Source organism: Notolabrus celidotus, chromosome 9 (genome assembly GCF_009762535.1).
Source record: "Notolabrus celidotus isolate fNotCel1 chromosome 9, fNotCel1.pri, whole genome shotgun sequence".
Taxonomy (NCBI): Eukaryota; Metazoa; Chordata; class Actinopteri; order Labriformes; family Labridae; genus Notolabrus; species Notolabrus celidotus.
The window spans coordinates 19,808,506-19,832,466 of NC_048280.1; the positions used below are offsets into that span (position 1 = coordinate 19,808,506).

General features: G+C 38.6%; 2 protein-coding genes across 2 annotated transcripts; one reads left to right on the forward strand and one right to left on the reverse strand.

Moving 5' to 3' along the window:
• Positions 1-4,805: 4,805 nt before the first annotated feature.
• LOC117819230 (beta-1,3-galactosyl-O-glycosyl-glycoprotein beta-1,6-N-acetylglucosaminyltransferase-like) lies at positions 4,806-8,573 on the forward strand. The gene is made up of 4 exons (XM_034692489.1): positions 4,806-5,158; positions 5,295-5,388; positions 7,220-7,624; positions 7,774-8,573. Exons 1-4 carry the CDS (start codon positions 4,857-4,859, stop codon positions 8,266-8,268), a joined length of 1,296 nt encoding a protein of 431 aa, XP_034548380.1. The 5' UTR covers positions 4,806-4,856; the 3' UTR covers positions 8,269-8,573.
• A 771-nt stretch (positions 8,574-9,344) lies between these two features.
• Positions 9,345-23,667, reverse strand: LOC117819477 (protein prune homolog 2-like). Its single transcript, XM_034692870.1, is given in 13 exon segments — positions 9,345-10,593; positions 11,287-11,319; positions 14,097-14,195; positions 14,640-14,726; positions 15,805-15,936; positions 16,418-16,517; positions 17,130-17,207; positions 17,210-17,308; positions 17,413-17,500; positions 17,503-17,627; positions 17,993-18,081; positions 19,683-20,230; positions 23,618-23,667. Coding segments are annotated over 12 exon segments (1,236 nt in total). The 5' UTR covers positions 19,958-20,230; positions 23,618-23,667; the 3' UTR covers positions 9,345-10,562.
• Positions 23,668-23,961: the final 294 nt, after the last annotated feature.

Below are 23,961 nucleotides of genomic sequence, written 5' to 3' on the forward strand. Positions count from 1 at the left end.
ATCCAAATCCAAAATACATTTGCAGCAATTATCCAAAAAATCCTTATTAGATCTAACATTTCAGGCAATTGCCTCTTGAGTTCCCAGATACTCCAACACCATGGCAAACTTTGCTGTAAAACATCCATCTGACCTTTAATACAAAATCTTGTTTTTTTCCAGAGAGATATATTCTGCTATCAATGATTTCCACAGATGAATTGGAGGAGGTTCATCTCCTACCCATTTGGTCATAACAGCCTTTCGGCCCAGCATAAGCAAAAAATTTACAGTGTTCTAAGGTATTCTTAATGATTCGGGGACACATCCCAATAGACACAAAAGTGGGTTGGGCTGTACTTGTTGTTTAATTACGACACTAACCACAGCACATGGTTTGCCAAAACTGTTGAACCTTTCCGCATTATCTTTGGCTTTTAAATCACACCACAAGAGGGCGGCAGGAGGACTGTCCTCTTCTAAGGTCCCAAGATATGGCAATTTAGGATGCATGATGTGTTTTTTTTTCGGCTAGAGGAGATAATCTAAGGCTAACTTCTACCCATGGCCAATGCTGATGCTTCCCAATTCATAGTCTGGCTCTTGGTTGTACTCATAGATTCTTTTTTTCTGCTGCTCTTTAGACTATCAAGATGCTCTGACATAATATAATCTTATAACCAGTTCATAAAAATCATTCAGTAATGGATTATTGAAAATTGTTATCTTGTGGCTTTAATTAAGTAACCTACCATTTAGGAAATTTACTTTTAATTTGTTTCGGCCGGAAAAAAAATAACCTATTAAATCTCATAGACAAACATGAGAGGAAAAGGGTCCAGGATATCCTTAAGTGACCCAATTACTGTTTAAAAGATATACAACTCGAATTATATAAATACATACATTTAACACATCAGTAGGGTTTCAATCAGATACCCTTCTCTGTGTGTGTGTTTTTGGTAAATCTTTTTTTCTTGGTCATACATTTACCTCTCAGACTGAAAAAAAATCCCCTTGGTTTGGCCTTATATAAAGTATGAAGAACAGTCAAAAAGTAATGAAACCTCAGAGGGGTTATCTGTGACACAGGTGAAATTTGTAACATTGGGTTGTCTAGCTGCTAAATGGAGAATTGTTTTGAATTGGAAGATTCGAACTCCAACCTGTTTCAGTGTGTGCAGCTGGTTAGAAGAGTTTGTAGACCTTAACGGGATGGAACGAGCTGCTGCCACATTAAGACATCTGGATCAGGGATTAAATGGATTTTGGGATACAGTTAGATCCTTCTTGAACTCCTTACCAGAGTAAACATGAGTTACATTAGTTCCATGATTGTTATGGTTATTTTTATAATCAGCCATCAACATGAATTTACACTTTACATGAACTTCAAGCATGCTTTAAGTATTTATTGATGCCCCCAACCTCTGTCGTCCTTTTGTTTTTGTTTGTGGTAGGCTTCTTTATTTTATTGATTTTGTGTGTGTGTGTTTACTGTAGGTAATGTATGTACGTAATGTATGTTTAAGATGTATGTCCTTTTCATGTATGGAATAAAAATGTATATTAAAAAAAAAGAAAAAAAAAAAGTAATGAAACCTTAAAAACATTTTTAGCTTCCATATTGTCATTTTCATTTCCATTTCCAGGTAGAAATAAAAGATGTATAACATGTACAACCTTTGCCGGTATTGATGCTTGCCTCCATCCATTGCAAGTGTACATTTATGTGGAACAGACATATACAGAAAAGATATGTCTATAAGCCATTGAAACGGCTGTCAAAGTGCATCAGTGATATGACCATAAGTGTTTCATGGAGCTTTTGTAAGCCCAAAAGTGGAAAATGAATTTACATGAAAAAAATAGAAGACAGTTTTTAAATACTATAATAACTAAATTATTTATGGACACATGTTTGAAAGCTATTAATAAGTTGTCATTTTAAAGGTAATTCATATCCTTTTTAAGTGTGGTGTACCTAACCTAGTGGTCTTGTGTTTATTAACAGATTAATAAACCTTTGAAGATCATTCAGATCTAGTTGTTCCTTTCAGATTTATATACTGATATACTTTAAAAAAAAAAAAAAAAATTCAGTCCGTATTTAACAAACTCTGTACCAATCGTGACCAGGTTAAGGGGTATGACAATAATTTTTTCTTTGAAGAATGTTGACAGAGGGTTTTACCTTAAAGGCTATCTGTGCCTGTGACATACATCTGGATAGACCAGAACAAGTGCAACCAGTGCACCCAACAGGTTTGGAGACTTCAGTCAGCAACAAGGGGAAAAAGGAGACAGATAAGAGAAGACTCAGATCTGGTCTGCTCCGTGCTCAATGCACAGGTAAGACATTTTATTCATTTCCTTAAATTGTACACTACCGTTCAAAAGTTTGGGGTCACTTAGAAATTTCCTTATTTTTGAAAGAAAAGCACAGTTTTTTCCAATAAAGATAACATTAAATTAATCAGAAATACACTCTATACATTGTTAATGAGGTAAATGACTATTCTAGCTGCAAACGTTTGGTATTTAATGGAATATCTACATAGGTGTATAGAGGCTCATTTCCAACAACCATCACTCCAGTGTTCTAATGGTACATTGTGTTTGCTAATCGCTTTAGAAAGCTAATGGATGATTAGAAACATCTTGAAAACCCTTGTGCAGTTACGTTAGCACAGCTGAAAACGGTTTTGCTGGTTAGAGAAGCTCTAAAACTGGCCTTTCTTTGAGCTAGTTGAGTATCTGGAGCATCACATTTGTGGGTTTGATTATACTCTCAAAATGGCCAGAAAAAGAGAACTTTCACATGAAACTCGACAGTCTATTCTTGTTCTTAGAAATGAAGGCTATTCCATGCGAGAAATTTCCAAGAAACTGAACATTTTGTACAACGATGTGTACTACTCCCTTCAGAGAACAGCACAAACAGGCTCTAACCAGAGTAGAAAGAGAAGTGGGAGGCCCCGGTGCACAACTGAACAAGAAGACAAGTACAGTAGAGTCTCTAGTTTGAGAAATAGAAGCCTCACAGGTCCTGAACTGGCAGCTTCATTAAATGGTACCCGCAAAACGCCAGTGTCAATGTCTACAGTGAAGAGGTGACTCCGGGATGCTGGCCTTCTAGGCAGAGTGGCAAAGAAAAGGCCATATCTGAGACTGGCCAATAAAAGGAAAAGATTAATATGGGCAAAAGAACACAGACATTGGACAGAGGAGGATTGGAAAATGGTACGGACGGACGAATCAAAGTTTGAGGTGTTTGGATCACACAGAAGAAGATTAGTGAGCTACAGACCAAGTGAAAAGATGCTGGAAGAGTGTCTGACGCCATCTGTTAAGCATGGTGGAGGCCATGTGATGGTCTGGGGCTGCTTTGGTGCAGGTAAAGTGGGAGATTTGTAAAAAAATAAAAGGGATTTTGAATCACGAAGGCTATCACTCAATTTCGCAATGCCATGCCATACCCTGTGGACAGCGCTTGATTGGAGCCAATTTCCTCCTACAACAGGACAATGACCCAAAGCACACTTCAAAATTATGCAAGAACTATTTAGGGAAGAAGCAGGCAGCTGGTATTCTGTCTTTAATGGAGTGGACAGCGCAGTCACCAGATCTCAACCCCATTGAGCTGTTGTGGGAGCAGCTTGACCGTATGGTACGCAAGAAGTGCCCATCAAGCCAATCCAACTTGTGGGACGTGCTTCAGAAAGCGTGGGGTGAAATGTCTTCAGATTCCCTCAACAACTTAACAGCTAGAATGCCAAAGGTCTGCAATGCTGTAATTGCTGCAAAGGGAGCATTCTTTGATGAAAGCAAAGTTTGAAGGACAAAATTATTATTTCAACTAAAAATCATTATTTCTAACATTCTCAATATCTTGACTATATTTTCTATTCATTTTGTAACTCATTTGATAAATAAAAGTGTGAGTTTTCATGAAAAACACAAAATTGTCTGGGTGACCCCAAACTTTTGAACAGTAGTGTATATGGAACAGAAGTTGCATATAAACAATTTTGTATGTGGTGACCAGCTTAAGAAAGATGCTTTCATTTTGAAATAACAAAAGATTAAGTTTTCTTAAAGTATCTTATTTTGCACATTTAACATAGAGTGTGATCAGTGAGACAATCTCTGCAGCTAAATAGTGGAATGTAAGACCTGGAAGAACAAGTACTGTCAGCTTTGTACTACAATCACTATTTGTTGAATTATAGAAAGAACAGAAACAGAAGTTAAATGCTTAAAAATATTAAGTCTTAAAAAAATATCTGACCTGTATTGAAAGATTTGTGCATTTTGATTGTTTGCACCAAAGATTTATAGTAATTTATTCCTGATGGATTGAAAAAAAATCCCTGATATTTCTAATTTTCTTAATATGGCTTTTTCCCCCGCAGAGTACTAGTCACATTTAAAGAGTACACCTGACTTTATAAAGTTTATCTTTCAAACGTAGTTGCTCGGCTGACTTGGATTTAGCAAACACCAAGGTTATGAAAATGGAAACATGAACATTTTATTGTCACATTAGACTTTTATACTTAATAAACCTTTGTTTATCGGGAGGATGTATTTGTATCATCATCTCTCTTATCTTGTTTCCAGGGTCAATATGTGGAAGGACCAATCTACCAGTATTCATGAGAGGAACCTATCCACTAATCATTAACCTGTACTTCAGAAATATTATCAAAAAGAAATGCTGACGTCGATTTAATCACTTAATATAGAAATCACTGGAAGAGCCCAGTTTTGATTGAGAGTTTTTAATCTCTGAACGAGTCATAAAAAGGCACAACATTCTTAATTAGAATGATTCAGGTAGTCTCATCATTTTAGACACTCAAAAAAGTTGAGCTATGAGGCTGCTGAAACGGAGACAGCTTTTCCTGAAGCTCACTGTGATCGTGGGATCACTGTCGATATTTTTTCTACTAAGTCATCCCAAAGCAGTCTGGGATCCTACCTATGTCTTCAGGTACAGTTGGCTGGAGTATACAGATGCTGACGGTGGCTCAGAGAGAGTGTGCAACTGTTCAGCAATCCTACGTGGAGAGAGGGAGGCTGTGGATCAGGCTAAAATACTGAGTATCAGTAAAGACTTCCTCAAGAATGCACTGATCCCTGATGAGTATTATATCAACGCAACACAAGACTGCAGGTGGGCTGCTTTTAAGTGCACTTTCAGTTTTGTGAACGTGTTGGTCATTATTTGATAAAATCTGATTAATTTTGCAGAAATTGTTAGGCAGCACTAATTCCCCCTGTGGTATTTTGTCAATACTGTGCATTAACAGGGTATTCAAGCAAAGCAGGAAATACCTGACCTTCCCGTTAAGCCAGGAAGAAGAGGACTTCCCCCTGGCTTACTCCATGGTTGTGCATCATAAGGTATGCTAATTCTGATGGCCGCCCTTTAAATTCAAATAAGCTACTCAAATCACAAAGAAGTACATTTTGGTAATAGCCTACTGGAAAATTCACAATGACCACTTGAAGGGGAACTTCACTGACTTAACCTAAAAGTTCAGTAAAAATATCACAAAAAAGCACTTTTAGTTTACAATTTTTCCAATGTAATGTGTTTTGTGGCCTTCCAAAGTAAGAAAAAATAACCCGTGTCATCAGGGTTTCTCAGCTTGACCAGATTTTTTTACAAATCAGAAAGCCTGCATATCAAACAAATTTAAAGAAATAGAGGCGAAAGGTTTCAATTCAACTCCATCAATGGGGGTTGTAGCATCCAGTGTTGAACAGTACTGAGAGCTAAAAGTCAGGAAATCGCAACCTCAGCTGCCAATATATATATATATATATATATTATATTATATTATAAATATAGTATATTATATATACCATTTTCTGTCTTAAGTGAGGCTCGCTTTATAGGAGAGCAATACTAAATCGCACACGGCATGCCAAAATTCGGTCACACTTAATGCCAGTGGTTCTGCAACATGCCCTGAGGTGGTCTCCCTACTGGTTATGCAGGGAGTTCTGTAGTGTCACTGTTGCTAGACCAGTGTGCTGGCCCGCTCAGGGGTATTCCACCAGTATACCCCGGTACATTTTTTTGTCTTTAATGACAACATAAATGCAACAAAGTGAAACAAATAAATGAATGTATTTGATTATCTTGTCAGTCTTTCATGTTTATCTAAATTATGGTTGTTTTGGGGTACTTATATAATGACATAAAATTAGTATGTTAGCCTAGCCATTGTAGCTAGTCAGAGTAATTGATAAATTGATAACAGAAAGAATTGAATCCAACATCATACAAACCTATGGTTTGAGTTAACACTTCATGGCTCACCTGTTGCTATCAAGGTGGAGTTGGTCTTTTTATCGGCACATTTATAACTGGCATAAATGTTGAGCTGCAGGCAAAGTAATATGAGATCACATTTTATCTGCTGTTGATTACTGTTTCAGGTTATGGTGTCTAGGCTAAAAAGGATAGCCACCAGCTAAAACTAAATTGATTTTATGTCACCACGGACATACATATAGTCGCGGTGGCAGTAAAGACAAAAATTTGTGGAGTGGATTTGCACACTAGTGCAGAGAATATCCTATGTCTGGGCCCAAGTGTCATACTATTGACACAGAATACCCACAATATGGTGTGGCCACTCCATAGACTGTATAAAATATGGACGTAGTATCCGTGACGTCACCCACCTGCTTCTGGAGAGCTGTTTTGAGACCAATCGGCGGCGGCAGCCATATTGCTTCTGTGGAGCCAGTGTGACGTAAAGAGGCGGGCTTTGAGCCTCCGAGCTGCAGTGTTCCTGCAGCTGTGCCTCTCACTGGAAGACTCGTAATCTCAATATCTTCGAAATTGCTGCGTTCGAAAAAAATCACCCCCCTCACAGTGAGAGCACATCGATAAATGAGCAATCCAGTCTACACTTGTCTTTTGTACCAGGCTGTAAACATGTTTATTTCTGCTATAAAGATCATCTTCTTCCCATTCATGTGTATGTGGCTTCCGGTACTTCCGGAGCCAGCCTCAAGCGGATCCTCGATGAACTGCAGCTTTTAACACTTCCGCATTGGACTCATATTTTTAGACCGGAGGTTGCCGCTTGGGCCACTCTGGGGGATGCTGTTAGCCACTTTTTGATGTTGCTGTCACTCTTAATGATTCCAACATCAGGGCAATGAAATAGATAACTAAACATGCTTAAATATCTGATTAACTTCTTATTTCCAATAGGTGCAGAACTTTGAGCGACTGTTGCGAGCCATCTATACACCTCAAAACTACTACTGCATCCATGTGGACAAAAAGTCAGATGCCTCTGTCCTCTCCGCTGTTAATGCCATCATCTCTTGTTTTCCAAATGTCTTCATGGTCAGCAAGTCTGTGAGTGTGGTCTATGCTGGATGGCCGCGCGTACAAGCTGACCTTAACTGTATGGCTGATCTCATTGAAATGAGCACAAAATGGAAATACTTCATCAATCTCTGTGGCCAGGATTTCCCTCTGAAAACTAACCTGGAGATTGTGAGGATGTTGCGTTCAATGGGGGGTGGGAACAGCTTGGAGTCTGAACAAATGGCTGAAGGAAAGAAGTGGAGGTTTTCACATGTTCATAAGATAGTTGACGGAAACATCAAGGTAATTATTTGGGAGAATTTTATCATTTTGAACTCGTTGATTGTTGCACTGTAACTTTGCCATTACAAAAGGTTTATGTCTACATTGACTATTGAAACTCATGATACGTATTCATTTGTCCTTTCAATCTACTACTTTCATTTCTTTAGTGGTCAGGAGAGGCAAAGACGCCACCTCCATTCAACCTCCCTATTCTGTCAGGAAACGCCTACATTGTAGTGAATCGAGGCTACATCCACAGTGTGTTGAAAGACAAACGTATTCTGGCCCTGATCGAGTGGGCCAAAGACACCTACAGTCCTGACGAGTTTCTTTGGGCAACCATTCAACGAATCCCCGGTGTTCCTGGATCAACATGGCCCAACGAAAAATATGACACATCTGACATCAATGCGATTGCACGGCTGGTGAAGTGGCAGTGGCATGAGGGGTCAGAGGGGTCACTGCAGGCTGTTTACCCAAAGTGCCAAGGCAACCATGTCAGGTCAATATGTGTGTATGGTGCTGGAGACCTGCAGTGGCTGTTGCTGAACCGCCACCTCTTTGCTAATAAGTTTGATGCAGATACAGACCCTATTGCCATCTACTGCTTGGAGAAGTATCTGAGACAAAAGGCATTGGCTGAGTTGCGTTATCAACACTGATTGATAAGTGATAACTTTACAACAAAATCACAGCTCTTGTGAGGAGTTTGAGGCTGGCTGTGAGGAAGAGGGGAATAAAGACTGATGCCTTCTTATGACTGATGAAAGCAACGAGAAAATGGTTCATGTGGACAAAGCAATTTTCAACATAGACTCAAAGTGACTTTGTTTACCTTTATATCCTCAGAAAAGATATACAATGGGTGACATGTTTGACAAAAGATAGTAGGAACATTTCTTATGAGAGAAATATGTCTTATGTACGAACAGTACAAGAAGCACAGCTTTATCTACAGGGGTCGCCAAGATCAATTGTACTGCTTTAATAAAAGTTTTTCAAGATATGTTTATAGTTATTTATCAATCAATGTCAAGCATTATTGCATGCTGTTTAAGTTTTGTACAAAACGAAAACCTGCAGATTCGCTCCAGTGAAACAAAGCAATAACTTAGCTGGGCATGAGTTGAGAAGCTGTAGCTTGCCTTGTATCAGTATGGCTGCTACTATTCAGCACACACTGAGGGCAAATTGCTTATGCAAAAGGAGTAGTAGCATTCATTTTGTTTGTATGTGATTAATTTTCTTCACTTGTTTTTAGAGAGTTGTTAGAAACATGCAGAAGTCAGTGTTGGTGAGGTACTTTGTGTCATTTAGCAATGAGCAACATTAGTTGTGGGGGCTTCCGTTTGTCAACAGTAGCAAATGAGCTCACAAATATTAGGATGTTTCATGTTCCTAAAGTCCTGTACCGTCCATACTATGCTAGGATATAAAATGTATATAACAGAGAAAAGATATATTTAAAACAAGGGACAGTGGATTCAGAACATTTAGATAACATGTAACAAATGTGGGATACCATGATGTCAGTTGTGAAGTCTTCATGTAGGGTTGGTGTATTATAAAACGAGGAGGATCTTCTGCTACATAAATGAAACATTAACCATTTATTAACCGCCTTTTCCTCCAATGAATTAGTATGCTTTGTTTGGTGTAATTTTGTATGCATTGTGTAGGTATGTGAGGAATGTGCTTCTTTTTTGTAAATCCAGGGAAAGAAAAGTTGCAGGGACCGTTCGAGGAGGAAGCAATCTTTAATGACGTTAAACATTCTACATATTTTCCATCAAATTAATACTTTGCAAGCCACAAACAAATGTATACAAATATATATAAAACAAACAAAGTAGACACAACCTAACCTGCAAAGTAGGCACTGTTTATACTCTATCTCTGCAACCTTCAGTCAACTATACAGTAGAATTTCTTCATTCCTCCTCTACAATTTGTCTTCGTGTCTCTTACGCACACAAACATAACCTGGGTAAACCGTGAACAATGTTACCATTCTGCAATTCTCTGATGCGAAAATACCAAACTGTACCTACAAAAATCATGCAACACATTTTGTAGCTACTCTATACTGCTTTTTTGCTACCTTTATGATTTGACGTTGCATTTTTTTTTTCACAGTGAAATACAATGCTAATAGAACAGCTGACTGACAGCCTCTTTAAGATTGTTTGACATGGGTGAGTGAGACAGTAAGGAACGTATAGCATGTTAATCCACACTGTAACAAAAAACAAAAAAAAAAAGACAGACAGACAGACAGACAGAAAGAAAAGCTTGGCTTTCTGTTTCCATCATTACAGACCGAACAGGCTTGCACAGTACTGCTTCTTCTGTGAGCCAGTCATTTTTGTAAACCTTGTGACTTCCTAAAGTCAGCCTTAATAGAATGCCCCAGTCTTTGAAAGAGCTACAGTGCTTTCTGAAGGGAACACAAATACAAATGTTTATGTGTAGACAGGTTAGCTGTAACATAACATCTGTTTACATAAATTTGGTTATTAGATTAAAGAGTCATTAGCTTAACTGTGGCTTCAGAGAATCCCAACCTACTGTAACAATGGTTACAAAGGGTACAGAGCAACAGACACACTGGATTAATACACAAATGCAGCAAAGCCAGTTAGTAGTTCCTCCAAAAAAGAAAACAAAAGCTTCCCAATTGAGAACAAAATCAAGTTGTGTATAAGGTACAGAGGTACAGGATAAAGCAACTCCCCTCCAGCACAGTGACAGTCTCTGCTCTGTAGATACAGTGTTATGTTCAGCTCTCTCAGGTCCACACTTATCTCCATTAAGACTTCCAACGGTTTCATACCACAGCATCTTACTTCCTCACCCGTTGCTAGTTGTGGGAGTATCAACCATGAGCCACACACATCATGCTGCAGGCAGCATAATGCAGGGAGGAGATAGGCAGCAGCAAGGTATCTTACAATTTTCACACAGCAGAGTGTCCCCTCCTGTCGGCTCTGAGTGGAAGAGAAGGAAGAGATTTTCTGCATGTTTTTAAACTTTGTAAGAAATAACCAGTAGTGGAATCATCAATCAAACAGAGTCAAAACATGCGTACCTCTGAAAAAGATCAACTAGAATGGCTGCAGATGCAAAAACATGATGTTTCTGTGGCTACAGGCGGTGCTCTTAATTCTTACGGTGGATTCACCAAAGCATGTTAAAATATCATTGCTCATTCTTCAGATCAGATATGGTAGGCACTGCTATTATCTCTATTAAACTATCGCTATTCTACTTAAACAAGAATGATTCAATTACATTATTTACTTTTCTGTAAAACCAGAGCATCTTTGTGTCTTTACTAACTAGAATTTAATGAGTTAAGACCAAATATCTTAAGGAAGTTAGTTGACAGAAAGTATGTTAGCCACATTATTCTTTGTTAAAGATTCTCAGAGCTGAACAGAGATGAAAGTCACAGAAACTTATGAATAGCACAACGTCTGACTAAACACAGAATTTGAGATCTGTTCTGCAGTGTTGTCACGTTGTTTATTTGACCTTACAGAGTATGTTGGGTTGCTATGTCACCTCTTAAAGGTAAAGAGTCAATTTATTGTTTAATGGAGGAACATTTGGCATTCCATCCATTCATTGTTGGTTTGTTAAATTCACTCCCTGGTGAAGAAAAACGGTCTACTACTTACTTTTCTGCTGTGTCTTGCAACTCTGTATCCAGTCTGGTTTAGCATTTAGGTGAAGGGCAGATAGCAAAGGTTAGTGAAACAAAGGAACAAGGGTGATCATAATATCAGTGCACATGCAGTTGCTGGGGATTAGTAGTCTGTATCCACATTGCAACAGGAGGGTAGATGGAAGGAACAGAAACAAGCATCAGTGCTGTAAAGTGGGGGTCAAAGTCAAAGGTTTGAAGCACAGGCTGAAATCATTTTCCAACAATACACCACTGAAAAGCTGCAGTATTTGACATTAAAATAGCTGGACACTTTCAGACTCAAAACATGCTCTGTGGCACAAGACATGATAAAACAAAGGCAAAATGTGGCCCCTTGAATAATGGATTGGGCTTCAGTGGGAAATTGATATGTTCCACTATCTCTTCTCCACTGTGCATCAGCCAGTTGGTTTTTGTGTTTAACTTGACCTACAAAAAGACCCATTTGAATTTTTATAAACAAAAGAATACCTCAATAGTAAATTATCATCCATACAATCCCACAAATCATTCTGTTTCACAAAGACTGTCTTTATTAACAAAAAAATAACACAGGTGACTTTGATATTGTCCTGATGTGCAACTGGAAGTTGTGTGCAGGACTATTGTCTCAGAAGCAAAAAGTGTGAAGTTGTTATAGGGCTGCATAAAGCCTCAAGGACAGCTCAGTTTGTTGTTTAGTTTTCATCATAAAACTAATTTTGCTGACCTTTAAACAACTTATGTTATTGTCCTAAATTTGACTACACAGATAAAAGAACCAAACACTTAAAGGCACAATGTGAAGGGTTTGAAAATTATTACTTTGCAGAATGTATTTAATGAACTATGGAAGCCCTAAGTGAACATGCATCCGTATATCAAGTTTACTCCATTTTCCTGTGATAATGAGTAATGTTTGGTTGTTTTCTTGAGATCTTGACTTATATATATCATTATCTTGAGATAACAAATCTTGGTTTCTTGTGATGATAAGATAAGTCTTTTGCAATCTAGACAACAAAACGACCCAGTGAGCACAAACCTGGATTTCAACATGTGACAATAAGGTCGTCCAAGTCTACTAAATCCTGATTAATTTAGCAACAAACTTGCAACAATACCTGACAAATTCCCATTTGAGAAGAACTCAGTGGCAAATGATGAGCTTGGTTTTGGGAGCAGTGGGCTTGTATGTTAACGGTTGCTGAATTTAATTCAGCTCCAGCCATTTCATTCTTTTTGTTAGTAACTGTGATGTACTGTAAATACTGCAAAATGCATGAGATGCGACTTGAAAAGAGTTGTCCGGAATGAGCCTTGCTGGCACTACCCACTCTAACAAAGTAAGTTAAGTTTATATCTGTCTGTTTTGTGCTTTTGTAACTTTGAGGATAGGAGTTATGATTATCTGACATGAGGTTTAGAGCTTTAGTAAACAAGTGAAATGAACTCACAATCATGGGTAAATAGAGTAAATAAAATGAATGGATGCAATTTTGCTTAGGACTTGACTGAAAATCCCTTCACACTCAAATCATTTTGTTTTGTACTTTAGGAGTTACTTTTTAATTTTGTTGTTAGTGCAAGCTACTCCTCATTCCTCTGTATTTGATCATAAGAGTTCCTCTAAAATGTCACAGATGAGAGGTGAAAGAGAAAAGCCACACAAGAGACTGACAGAAGGAAGAAAATCATTATCTGACTTCTTTTTAGTTGAACAGGGAGACAGCCAAAGATCAGACAAAGGTTAGTCCCAGCATGAGGAAATTCAGAGTAGCATTAAAGGTTTTGTTCAGGGGGAAATTCTTCTATGCAACAAACTGGTCATTACAGGCAGGTTAGGTGAGTTACCTCATGCATGCAAATTTGTGTATACCCCTCTCCTCGTCATACCTTGGGACAGAGTGAGACTTGTAAGAGCATGCCTGAAGAAGGCAGTTTAAATAAAAGTTTGCAATACGTTTTTTCAGGACCTATGGAGAATTCAGCATGTATTACTTCTTTTTTTTCAAAACAACAATTTAAAGTTCCCAAGCAGCTGCTGAAGACAAAAGGATTCCACTATTTGTCTCATCTTTAAAGACCTGGCCATCAGGTTTTTACAGCCCCAGGAAGAAATGGATCAGAATTCAAAGAACATTGCACTGGAGGAGGAAGATGCATGTAGTTCATTTCGCAACATGTTATGTCATTCTCAGGAAAACACATAAGGCCAGTGGCGGTTCTGGGGAGGGGCCAACAGGGGCCGGTGCCCCTGTAAAACTGAACCTGGACCCCCCTGTGGCCCCCCTCCAAAATAATATTATAAAATAAAAAAAGCTTCAGTATCGCGCCAATGTTACAGGCGGAACACATGCGTGTGGCACTTGGTTCCAGTCCCTTAGAATGCTAAGGGACTCATGTTGAGTGTAAACAGCCAAACAGCTGCTGTCAGTCTGCATTTTGATGTAGTACACAGTAGTATATATGTCAAGTATATAGGGATGCACTGATGTTTTGCCAGTTGGTTCTCAGCTGGTCCTCGCCCTTCTCAGTCTCTTTTGTCAGGGTTGAATGTGTCCCTCTGACAACACCCTTGGCCCCAGCCTGCCCCCCCAGTAAAATTGGTCTAGAACCGCCACTGCATAAGGCAAGGTTTCCTGAAAAAACTGCCTGTTCCTGATGTTGCAAACATTTAAAATAATCAAATAAATACAAATAAGTGTTTTCACATGGAGGTCAAATACTCCTTAACAGTAAATATGTTTGCAAACACAAATGTAATGCAGACATTAAAAAATGACTCTCTCATTGACTCACTTGATGATGCTAGGTGGAATGTGGACATACTCCATTGGGATGATTTCTCCAAGCTCCTTCAGACTGTTCACATACTTGATTTTGCTGCTGAACTTGGAGCTGCACAAATCAGAAGTCATAATAGTTGGTGTCAGTAATGTGCACTCCTGTGTGATCATTCAGGTATTTTTATACAGTTGGTTAGCTCCTTGGTTTTTAGTGTCATCAAATCTTCTTTTGTGAGTAGGAAGAGCAGTAAAGGGTGTTTTGTTAGATTTGTAGTAGTGTTGAGTGCTCTCAGGACTCTGAGATGTGCTATACAAATTACATTAAATTGAACTAAAAGATCAAAATTTCTAACTATCCAAAAAAGTTCAAGATATTGAGACAGAGTATCTAGTGAACTCTGGTTGTGTTGAGAATTTCTCTCCAGTGTGTACTGGATGCATTGATAAAACTTTTGATGGTGTAAAGAGTTGTTCAATGTTTAAGTTTTCAAACATTAATAATAAGAGCTTTGCTGTATGTTGTCTGTCATCTAAATGTCAAGTATGTGTGTGAGACCTTATGAAGGGTCTGGTGATTCCCAGCAAAGTCCGTATAAACCAGGAAGGATGGACGATGATGAACATTTTAAGGTTTTTCTTCAGTCTGTGGGACAAGAGATATGAAGACAGTCATGTTTATTAATCACTGCTGCTGCTGCTAGCAGCTGTAACAAACACTTTACTAGAATAGACCAAAAACCACACTGATAGGCAGAGACCATGTTTTTACAGTGTTTTTGTTCAACTTTAGCAGAACATTAGTAGTCCGGGGAAAATATCAAAACAAAGCATGACTGCTCACCAATGATTCTATTGAATACGTGATGTTTTTTACAGTGTCCTTTTTTTGAGTTGGTATTTGCTCTTCTTTTACCTCTTGCATTGCATTATATAGAAGCCATGCGACAAAGTGATTACTCAAATTGGTGATGATTCAGTGTCAGAAATCTCAATAAAGTCAAAAAATATAAACAGTATATCCCTATAAAGTCAGCTATGCACTGTATTGTATGAATGATGAAAAGGTGAGCAAATTAAATGCGTCTGTTGGGCATGAGAACATTGGATAGATAAGCCCTCTACTGGCCTTCCCATGAAACTCTGTATCAAGTGATGAAACTTGTGTCAAATCAGAAAACCTAATATAAACTACATGCTGAATTCTGTCCCTGGTTTCCTTGTCTGCCACGCTCCAACAGTTCACTAAGATGACCTCCAAAATAAAGTGCTTTTCAATCTATTCTTTGTACAACCGTCCTTTGAAGCCTGACCCTGCAAAATAAATCAGCTGTGTAACGTCATTAAACGAAATACCCCTGCACTAATTAAATTAACCAAAACCCCAGAAAACTATAAGTAAAACAACCAAAAATATTAAAAGAAAACATATATGGTTAGAGATTAACCCTTTCTTGTCTTTTTGAAGTGTTACAGTTGTTTTGTAACAGCAGTTTTACAGGTCATGTTTGTAAATGAGAACTGGTTCTTAAACATTTCTTACCTGGGAAAATAAAGGTAAAATAAAATAAAATAAAATTTGTGTATAAAAATTGTAATATTCTTTGCAAGTTGGGGGAACCTATCTAGTGGGCAAACATTAATGTTTATGAGTTTTAGATTTTACATTTATGAAACATGGGACATGACACATGCTATACTCATTTTGTGAGTGTGAAAGTTACCTTCTGTCTATCATTTGGTAGCACCTCTTCATCCAGGTAAAGCCAGGCATTCTCCTGCGAGGTGTGGCACCATTCAGGTAAACAATCATGTAATCTTCTGCCACCATTAGCTCCAAGGTACTTATTACATACCTATGCACACAGACAGGTACAACAGAAAACACTGAATTTAATTGATTGATTGATTGACATATATGTAAACACACGGCCTGAAAACAGCTCGGAACCAAAGGAACACACCATGATAATTGAATAAAGGATATTATGCATAACTAAATCCAGAACACATTTGATTGTAATTATTTTGGCCTGAGGTTGTTTTTTATGGTCAGCTCAGATAAATAAAGTCAAGTAAAAAAATAAAATTGATAGGCCACAATGTTTTAGACTTTGACTTCCATCTATTCAAACACGAGTTTGGGGAGAAAACAAGGTCCCTACATAAATGTGTTTCATGGTTTGGTGAGGAGGAAATAGATCGTAGGTGAGACATGTTTAACAAGCAGCGGCTGACTTTTCCTAAAAGGCAACAGGATCAGTTTCCAAAAGTCTAGAGCAGCATATTACTGCTCATAGATTTGGATATTTGATCATGAAGAACAGCGTCACTTACAGGAAAAGGTTTTCCATGACATAGTTGTAATTGGCACAGTTGCTGTCCGGTAAGAAGCATGCTGCAAACACGATGATGGCGTTCTGTTGGGCGTAATAACCTGAAAACATAAACATAAGAAAAGACAATCACAGTGAGAACATAATAAACCACCTACATAAAACTGATCTGGCATTTGATACTACAATTGTTATTTTAAGTCACATTCAGTTAACAGCTGTGACTTTCTGATTCAATATGTATCAGTTTGCATTTTTGTAAACATTGCAGGAGCTATCATGTAGATGATATAGTCAGGTGACTGAGTGGGAGTGTTCAGTCCTCTTCCTCTTCACATTCACTCCATAAAGTTTTGGGGAAGTGTTGGTTAGAGTTGTGTCTGTCTGCACCTTAATATCATTTGCACTGTTACCTATTTTCATTTTCATTGTCCATTTTTAAACTGTTACTGCACTACCTGCACTGTGTACATAGGCTGTTTTTATAAAACTGTATTTTATTATATTTTATATTTAAAATTAAGATATTTAAAAGCTGGAAGAGAGAAACAGCATCTCGTTTTTCCTGTATGTCTTGTATATACAGTGAAAATTGACAATAAAACTTTGAATCTTGAATCTTGTCTTTTCAAACTGACCGTCACACTGCAGTAGGTTCAGTGGGTTGATTTACTTGACCTTACGGAACATGAGAAATTTGTTATTTTGCATACCTCCATGAGAAATGACTCTTTTGTACGGCTCAATGCACTTCATATCGATGCGATGCTCCTGCTCTCCAATCACCACGCTCTCCACAGCCTGCTCTCCCTGCTCTCCTCAACTATTCTGTGTCCTGCGATCGCTTCACTTGATGCTGCTCCTGCAGCCTGGTTAGACTCTTCTGAGACCCCTGTTTGAGCAAAAGGCATGCCATCAAAAGTGTGTTCTCTACTCTACTTTTTCAGGCAATATACTGACACAAGGTGACAGATTAGACTCTGCTGAGTGTCAGACCATGTTGGTCGAACTCCTCGGCCTCATCGGGTGTGTCCAGCTCGTCTATGTTGACATCCAGGTCGTCACCAGTATCCAAAGCCTCATCCTCTGTGTCCAGAGCATCTTCGAGAGAATAGACCCCTCACTGCGGTCCAAGGATACATCCATAGGTGGAGCTGCTAATTTTCTTCTCTGATTGGACCCGCCTGAGAGATCTGCAGACGAAGATGGATCTATCCAGAGGAGAAGTTTTCATTTGATTACTTAGTTACTTTTTTTTGTTTGTTTTAAGAAGAAGAGTTTTTAGATCCACTGTCATAATTGTATTGGCTATATATTAAAGTCTTTTTTCACATTTTGTCATTCAACTCTTGACTTTTTAGTAGATTACAATTTAACCATATGGTTAGCATACTGGTAAGCATCTTGAGTCTTTGTCACGCTTAATACAGCCTCTTCAAACCTTATAAAAACATTGAATGTTTATATGCATCTAAAATCAGACCTGATCCTCATCCCTTTTTCGTCAAAGGGGGCAACAGAGATCCCAGCACTGAAAGAAACAAAGATTTTACACAGCAAGAGCAGAATTTTTTACCTTCTCTGTTATCCATCTCCTCTGCAGCTTCCTCACTGGAGGCCGTCTTCATCATCACCACTGCTGCATCGTCTCCCTGTTGGGACTGTCTGCTCAGAGGCACAGAAACACAATAATGAGCCACAATATAAAATATTATTGCTATCGCCACTACCACCATAGGCACAACTACACAGAGTACTGGGCCAAACAAGCCAAAGATAATCATCTACCAAGTAAAAGAATCTAACTTTTCCCATGACACTGGATCAGTCCAAAATCTGCTCATGAGACTCCAGACATACAAGATCAGAGAAGTGACAAAGCGGACGAGAGAAAGCAACTCACTGCTTCATTCCCAGCCTGCACGTGTGGGCTGAGGAAACAATACAGAGCAGTGTTGCTACCTCCCCCCAACCAAAGCCCCTCAAACTGATTCTGATTACCATGAGGCCAGCTAACAATAGAGAGAGGCAGTGCACAGAAAGCAGAACTACAATTATAGACACCAGACACACCGGACACATTTTCTGTGTTATGACACCAACCTTTGCCTCCGTCTTCTCCAGTGAGAGTGACGGAAACACTCTTTCCACAATCAAGTCATGTGACCACTTGATTGTGAAAAGGTCCAGTGTGAATGTACGCCAACACTCACTCATACACAGAGACACACACGCACACAAAGGGGAGGGCCAATTTGTCCCAAAGGGGGGGGGGGGTGGGGGGTGGGGGGGGTGGGAGGTCATCAGAATTACAAAGTGGGGCAAAAACAAATACCATGATGCAACTGCTAACAAGGAACAATTACACTTCAGTGAACACACACCCACACATATATGCACAGCGTACTTGAAATCTTGTACATACATCAAATAATATTTAAAGAGCGTTGTTTTTTATTTGGATTTTGATCTAACATAAAAGATGGGATGGACTAAATGATGAAAATAAAAGCATTTTGAAGAAGCCTGCATACATTTTTTGGTTCAAAGTCACGCAATTCCAATAATGCTACTAATTTCTGTTTTTTGTTAGACCTTCCCTGACAAATATCAGTGTATTTCTCTTCCTACTATACACCTACAGATTCAAGTTAAAGGGAAATATGGTGTTGTCCCAATCTCTATGATCAAATTATTTACAGCAAGAAAGCAAGTTGCATTTTGCAAAGATTAATAGAGGACAGACTTGTAAACATGTTAACAAATCCTAAAAAAATTGTCTAAATGAGAAGGGACTATAATTAATTCTAAATACATTCATTAAAAACAGAGCAGTTCTCCTTTTTTAAAGCTTATTTGAACTAACATGCACAACGTGCAGGGAGCAGTGATATTTTTGATTGATTTGGGTGCAAAGTACTTTTTGTAGGAAATTGAAAGGAAGTAACACAGTATTAATAGCTCCTTGCTGCCACTCTGTGGTGAAAGAACAACAGTGCATGTCTTCTCACTCATTCACACACAAAACTGATGTGGACACCCCTAAAACAATATATTAGAAAGACAAGTGGGTGTAAATCACTTTCCAGAATAGCATTGTCTTGCTTGAGCTAGCCTAAAAAAAGTGAAAGTCTGAGAAGAAAAAGTTAATAATGATGGAGGATTTCATTATTTTCCAAAGTCCCCTCAATATAACATTTTACAGAGAGCTGAACCTGTAGTACCTCTGGCAGTGTGATAATGAAGCTGTACAAGTGAAAGCTCACCTTGAGAGTAGAAAGTGAACATATCCCTCCGGCATATAACGAGCATGATCTTCCCTCTTTGATTGGATATCTGATTGGTCCAGTGGCTGTCCCATCAAGTTGGTAATGAGTGTGGTCTGTCTCGTAATGACCCCCGGCACCAGCTTGATATTGGGAGCACTGGAGTTCAGAGGTGCACATGGAGCTGGCACAATCCCCAAACTGGCTCTCAGATATGTATTTGAACTGGTTTCCTGGTTCATCATATCTGCACTCTGCATTCGCTCCTGGTTCATAATAAACCCTCGGCCTGCTCAGGTTCGTAGTGCTCAACTGTTGCATCAGTTGTAAACTCAGCATAGACATCCGTGGAGTGCAGCTGGCTGCTGGATTTGGCACCTACGCAAGAGGAGTGGGCACTCTGGTTTTCAGTTCTTTGGTCAATGTGGTGGTAGTTGTAGCCATGCTGGGTTTGACCCTGTGTGGCACTCTGACCTTCTGTCCACTGGTATGCAGCATTCTCATTGGTTGGCTCGCAGGAAAGTTGTGATGTCACATCTTGGTGTCCTCTTTTGGAAAAAATTGGATGGAGATCAGTTTAGAGAGAAGGAAACGTTAACAGAGAATTTCAAAGACAGAAAAATGATTTAATGAACCTCATTCATTTTAAGAAAGAAGGGCTCAACATTAAAGGGTTATACTGACATCAATAAATCAAACACACATTTAACAGAATTACTCTTATTTAAGAGCCTTCAAATTTGAAGTGCACTCAAAAGAAGGCTTTTCCACTAGAAGACCATGGAGCAATGAGACAGATTTGTCTTGAACTTGTCAAACTGATTCTGAAACTTTTAGAAATTCTAACAAGTGCACAGTTTTTATTCATAGTTCAACATTTTGCAGTTTAAAACAAAACATTGCTTGATGGAATTAAAAGTTGACTACATCTTAATAGTGTATTAATAAATTACTTTTGATTAGGGCTGTCAAATGGCCATTTATATTGGATTAATCAGTGTATTCCAAAAGTTATCTTGATTAATCACATTTTAATTACATGTTTAAAGTTCCATCATTTTGAATTTCAAAACCATTTAAGTCTATATTAACAATGTAAAGCAATTCAGCCAGTGTCTTGATTTAGAAATGGAAATGAATGCAATGAAATGTCCTTTATGAGCTTGACTTTTGGATGTATTATTCAAATAAATGCTGCACTGCTGTACCAGTGTTGTACTGAAACCATGACTAAGAGGTAGCAGACAGCTTCAATGAGCTTGTTCTTTAAAATACAGTGTGAATATTTTCTGAACACTTCTACACATTAACATATTTACAAGAGTGTATGTACAATGATTTAGGTTCATCCATGGGTCTGCGGTGATTCACACACTCCCAACTACTGCTCAGCCGGCTTTTGTAATGTGGTTGCCTGCTGCCATCAGCCTGATCAGCTGCATCTGTACGCTTAACTCAAAGGTGGTAGCTCAAACTCCAACCATTTTGGTGATATTTCAATTTCATTTGACACAAACTGCATATTACTTTTAACTTGTCAACTGAGTTGTCGGGGAGTTTTCAAAATGAAATGTGCCATTCAAAAGATGTCAATATTTTTCCATCATGGCGGCAGCAGGAAGCATGAAGATGCAGCAGCTTAACTACAGTGTGCTGAAGGGACAAAATAGTATGCTATCAAAAAAGAAAACTTGTTCATTTTTTACCTTAATTGCATCAGGATTAAGGTAAACTTTTAATAATACAAAGTGCTAATTTAAGGAACACACAACATCCAATCATGATGCACCTGCATATCAGCTCTTAGGTAGCTCTTAGGCTTCAAACTGTCTTAAAATTTCCTCATAGCTAAGAACTAATCCAAAATAAGAAAACTTTGGTGAAAGCCAACCTTTTAGAAATCTTTGTAAATTGTTAGACGAATTTCCCTTAAGTACGGTTGGTGAATAAGGCCCAACGTTTTTTAGGCATCGGTCAATTTCCATTTGTTTTTTGTTGAATATCTATGAATGTTCATCAGCCTGAAAATGTTTGAAATATTTTCGAAAGGATGAATGCATCAAACTCATTTCTAAGGCCTCAGGACAAATAGCTACAGATGTGTGTAAGTGAGTAAAACTGACTGTTCCTCCACAAGAAGGAAGATTCTGCTTTACAAGACATCAATTGGCATTCAGTCATATTAAACCTACTTTTTAATACTAGTCTGTAACAATAAAGAGTGAAGACCACACACACACACTCACACACACACACACACACAACACACACACACACACACACACCACACACACACAACACACACACACACACACACACACACACACACACAGGCCTGCAAATACACTGACACCCACACCTTGTAAGAGCGCTAGGGGAGCTGTTTCCATTAACTGTGGAGAGGCTCCAGCTGTAATGAGGCAGGTAATGCATATTTAATGAGGCGTAAACAGATTTATAAACACACAAACACACACAGAGATGCAGATCAAAGCTAACTGCCAAACACATGAAATACACACATGCACACACACACATGCAAATAAATATGGACATGGTTCTGTCACACTACTAACATCCACACTATATATATATATCCTCTCTGTCAGCCCCAGTCCCTAAATCACTCATACCACATCCACATAAACACCCATATAAAGACACAAACACACACACACAAATATCTCATCAGACTAGATTCCTCAGGTGGGTCTTCCAGCTGTATTTCGACAGTCTGTTCGAGGATGCTAATATTTCTCTGGTGTACAGATCCATTGAGAAAGCAGAAACTCAAAAGCCAGCAGGGAACCTCGGGTTGAGCTGAAGTGAGGTTGGCATGTGTTTTTATGGGTTGGTGTGTGTGAGTACTGACAGAAACACATGCACATACATGTTTTATTCACTGACTTCACTGGCTTTTGGTAGTCTGAAAGGTAGTTCTAGGTTTTTCATGAACAAAAGCAAGACTGCTAAAGAGCTACTTCTATTTCTTTCACTGGTAGCAACACCAGCACAAATGAAAATGCTTTTACTTTCACTGTTTGTGAATGGAGACGAAGATCTCAGAAGTTCAGAAGTGCTAAAAACTTCAGTCCAACGAGGATCTTGAGGCTGGCTCCGGAAGAACCAGAAGTCACATACACATAAATGGGAAAAAGATGCTCTTTTCAGCCGACATAAACATGTTTACAAACTGGTACAAAAGACGAGTGTAATCTAGATAGCTCATTTCTCGATCGGCACACACTGTACGGGGGGTGAATTTTTTTCCAACGTGGCACTTTCAAAGGTAATGAGATTACAAGTCCAAGTACAACAGATGGGTGAAGTCACGAATCCTACGTCCATATTTTATACAGTCTATGTTTTGTACTGATTTTTGATATTTTTAATACATTTTAAAGAGCAAAACTTAGTTCGCCAGAATGTTCTTTACTCTAATCCTTGATGAATTCTCCTGAACCCAGGCTTTCTTTTTAAAAATGATTTTAAATTTTGTTTTAATCTGTATGAATCTGGCTTATTTTTGTTGAAACTTTGTGTTATTACAATTCTTGACCAGATGTCCCCTGGAAAAAAGATCCCTGATCTCAATGTGATTAAGCTGGCTCAATAAAGGTTCCAGGGAATTGACAAATCAATATATTACTCTACATGATCTTTCCACTCACTGAACAACTCATTTACAGAAGCATGGAGCTCATTTGCAGTGAGCTACCATGCATCTTAACTATAGGATGCATGGTAGCAGTGATTTGGGGTTCAATGTTTTGCCCAAATATGTGGACAAGAGGAAGTGGGAAATGTACCACCAACTCTATAAACAGTGTGTTGACCCATTCTGCCCATTCTCATCCACAGCCCAATAAATGTGACATAAATAGAAAACCACAAAACTTAAGACATACTCACATGATCTGAAGTATGATGCTTACCTTGAAACAGATGAATAGCTATCTTGTGAAGCATCAAGGCCTCTAATCTGTTGTCCATCAACAGTTCTTACTGGTTGTCCGTCATGGTAATCCACTGTGTTCTGTAGAGCTTTCCTCTTTGGTTCCTTTGTTTGTAAATCTGTATTTGAAATGAAGATCCTCCAATCAGCTCCTCTGTGAAACTTAGCAGATCAGAGGATCCTAACTGTTGTCTATCTTCTGTTGTACGCTCTACTTCTGAGTTCCAAGGTGGCAGAGAAATCTGCTCTGTACCAACTTCCTCTTCCTGCTCTTCCTCATCATTCTCATCTTCCATCAGATCTCCAGAAAATGGTAAACCGAGT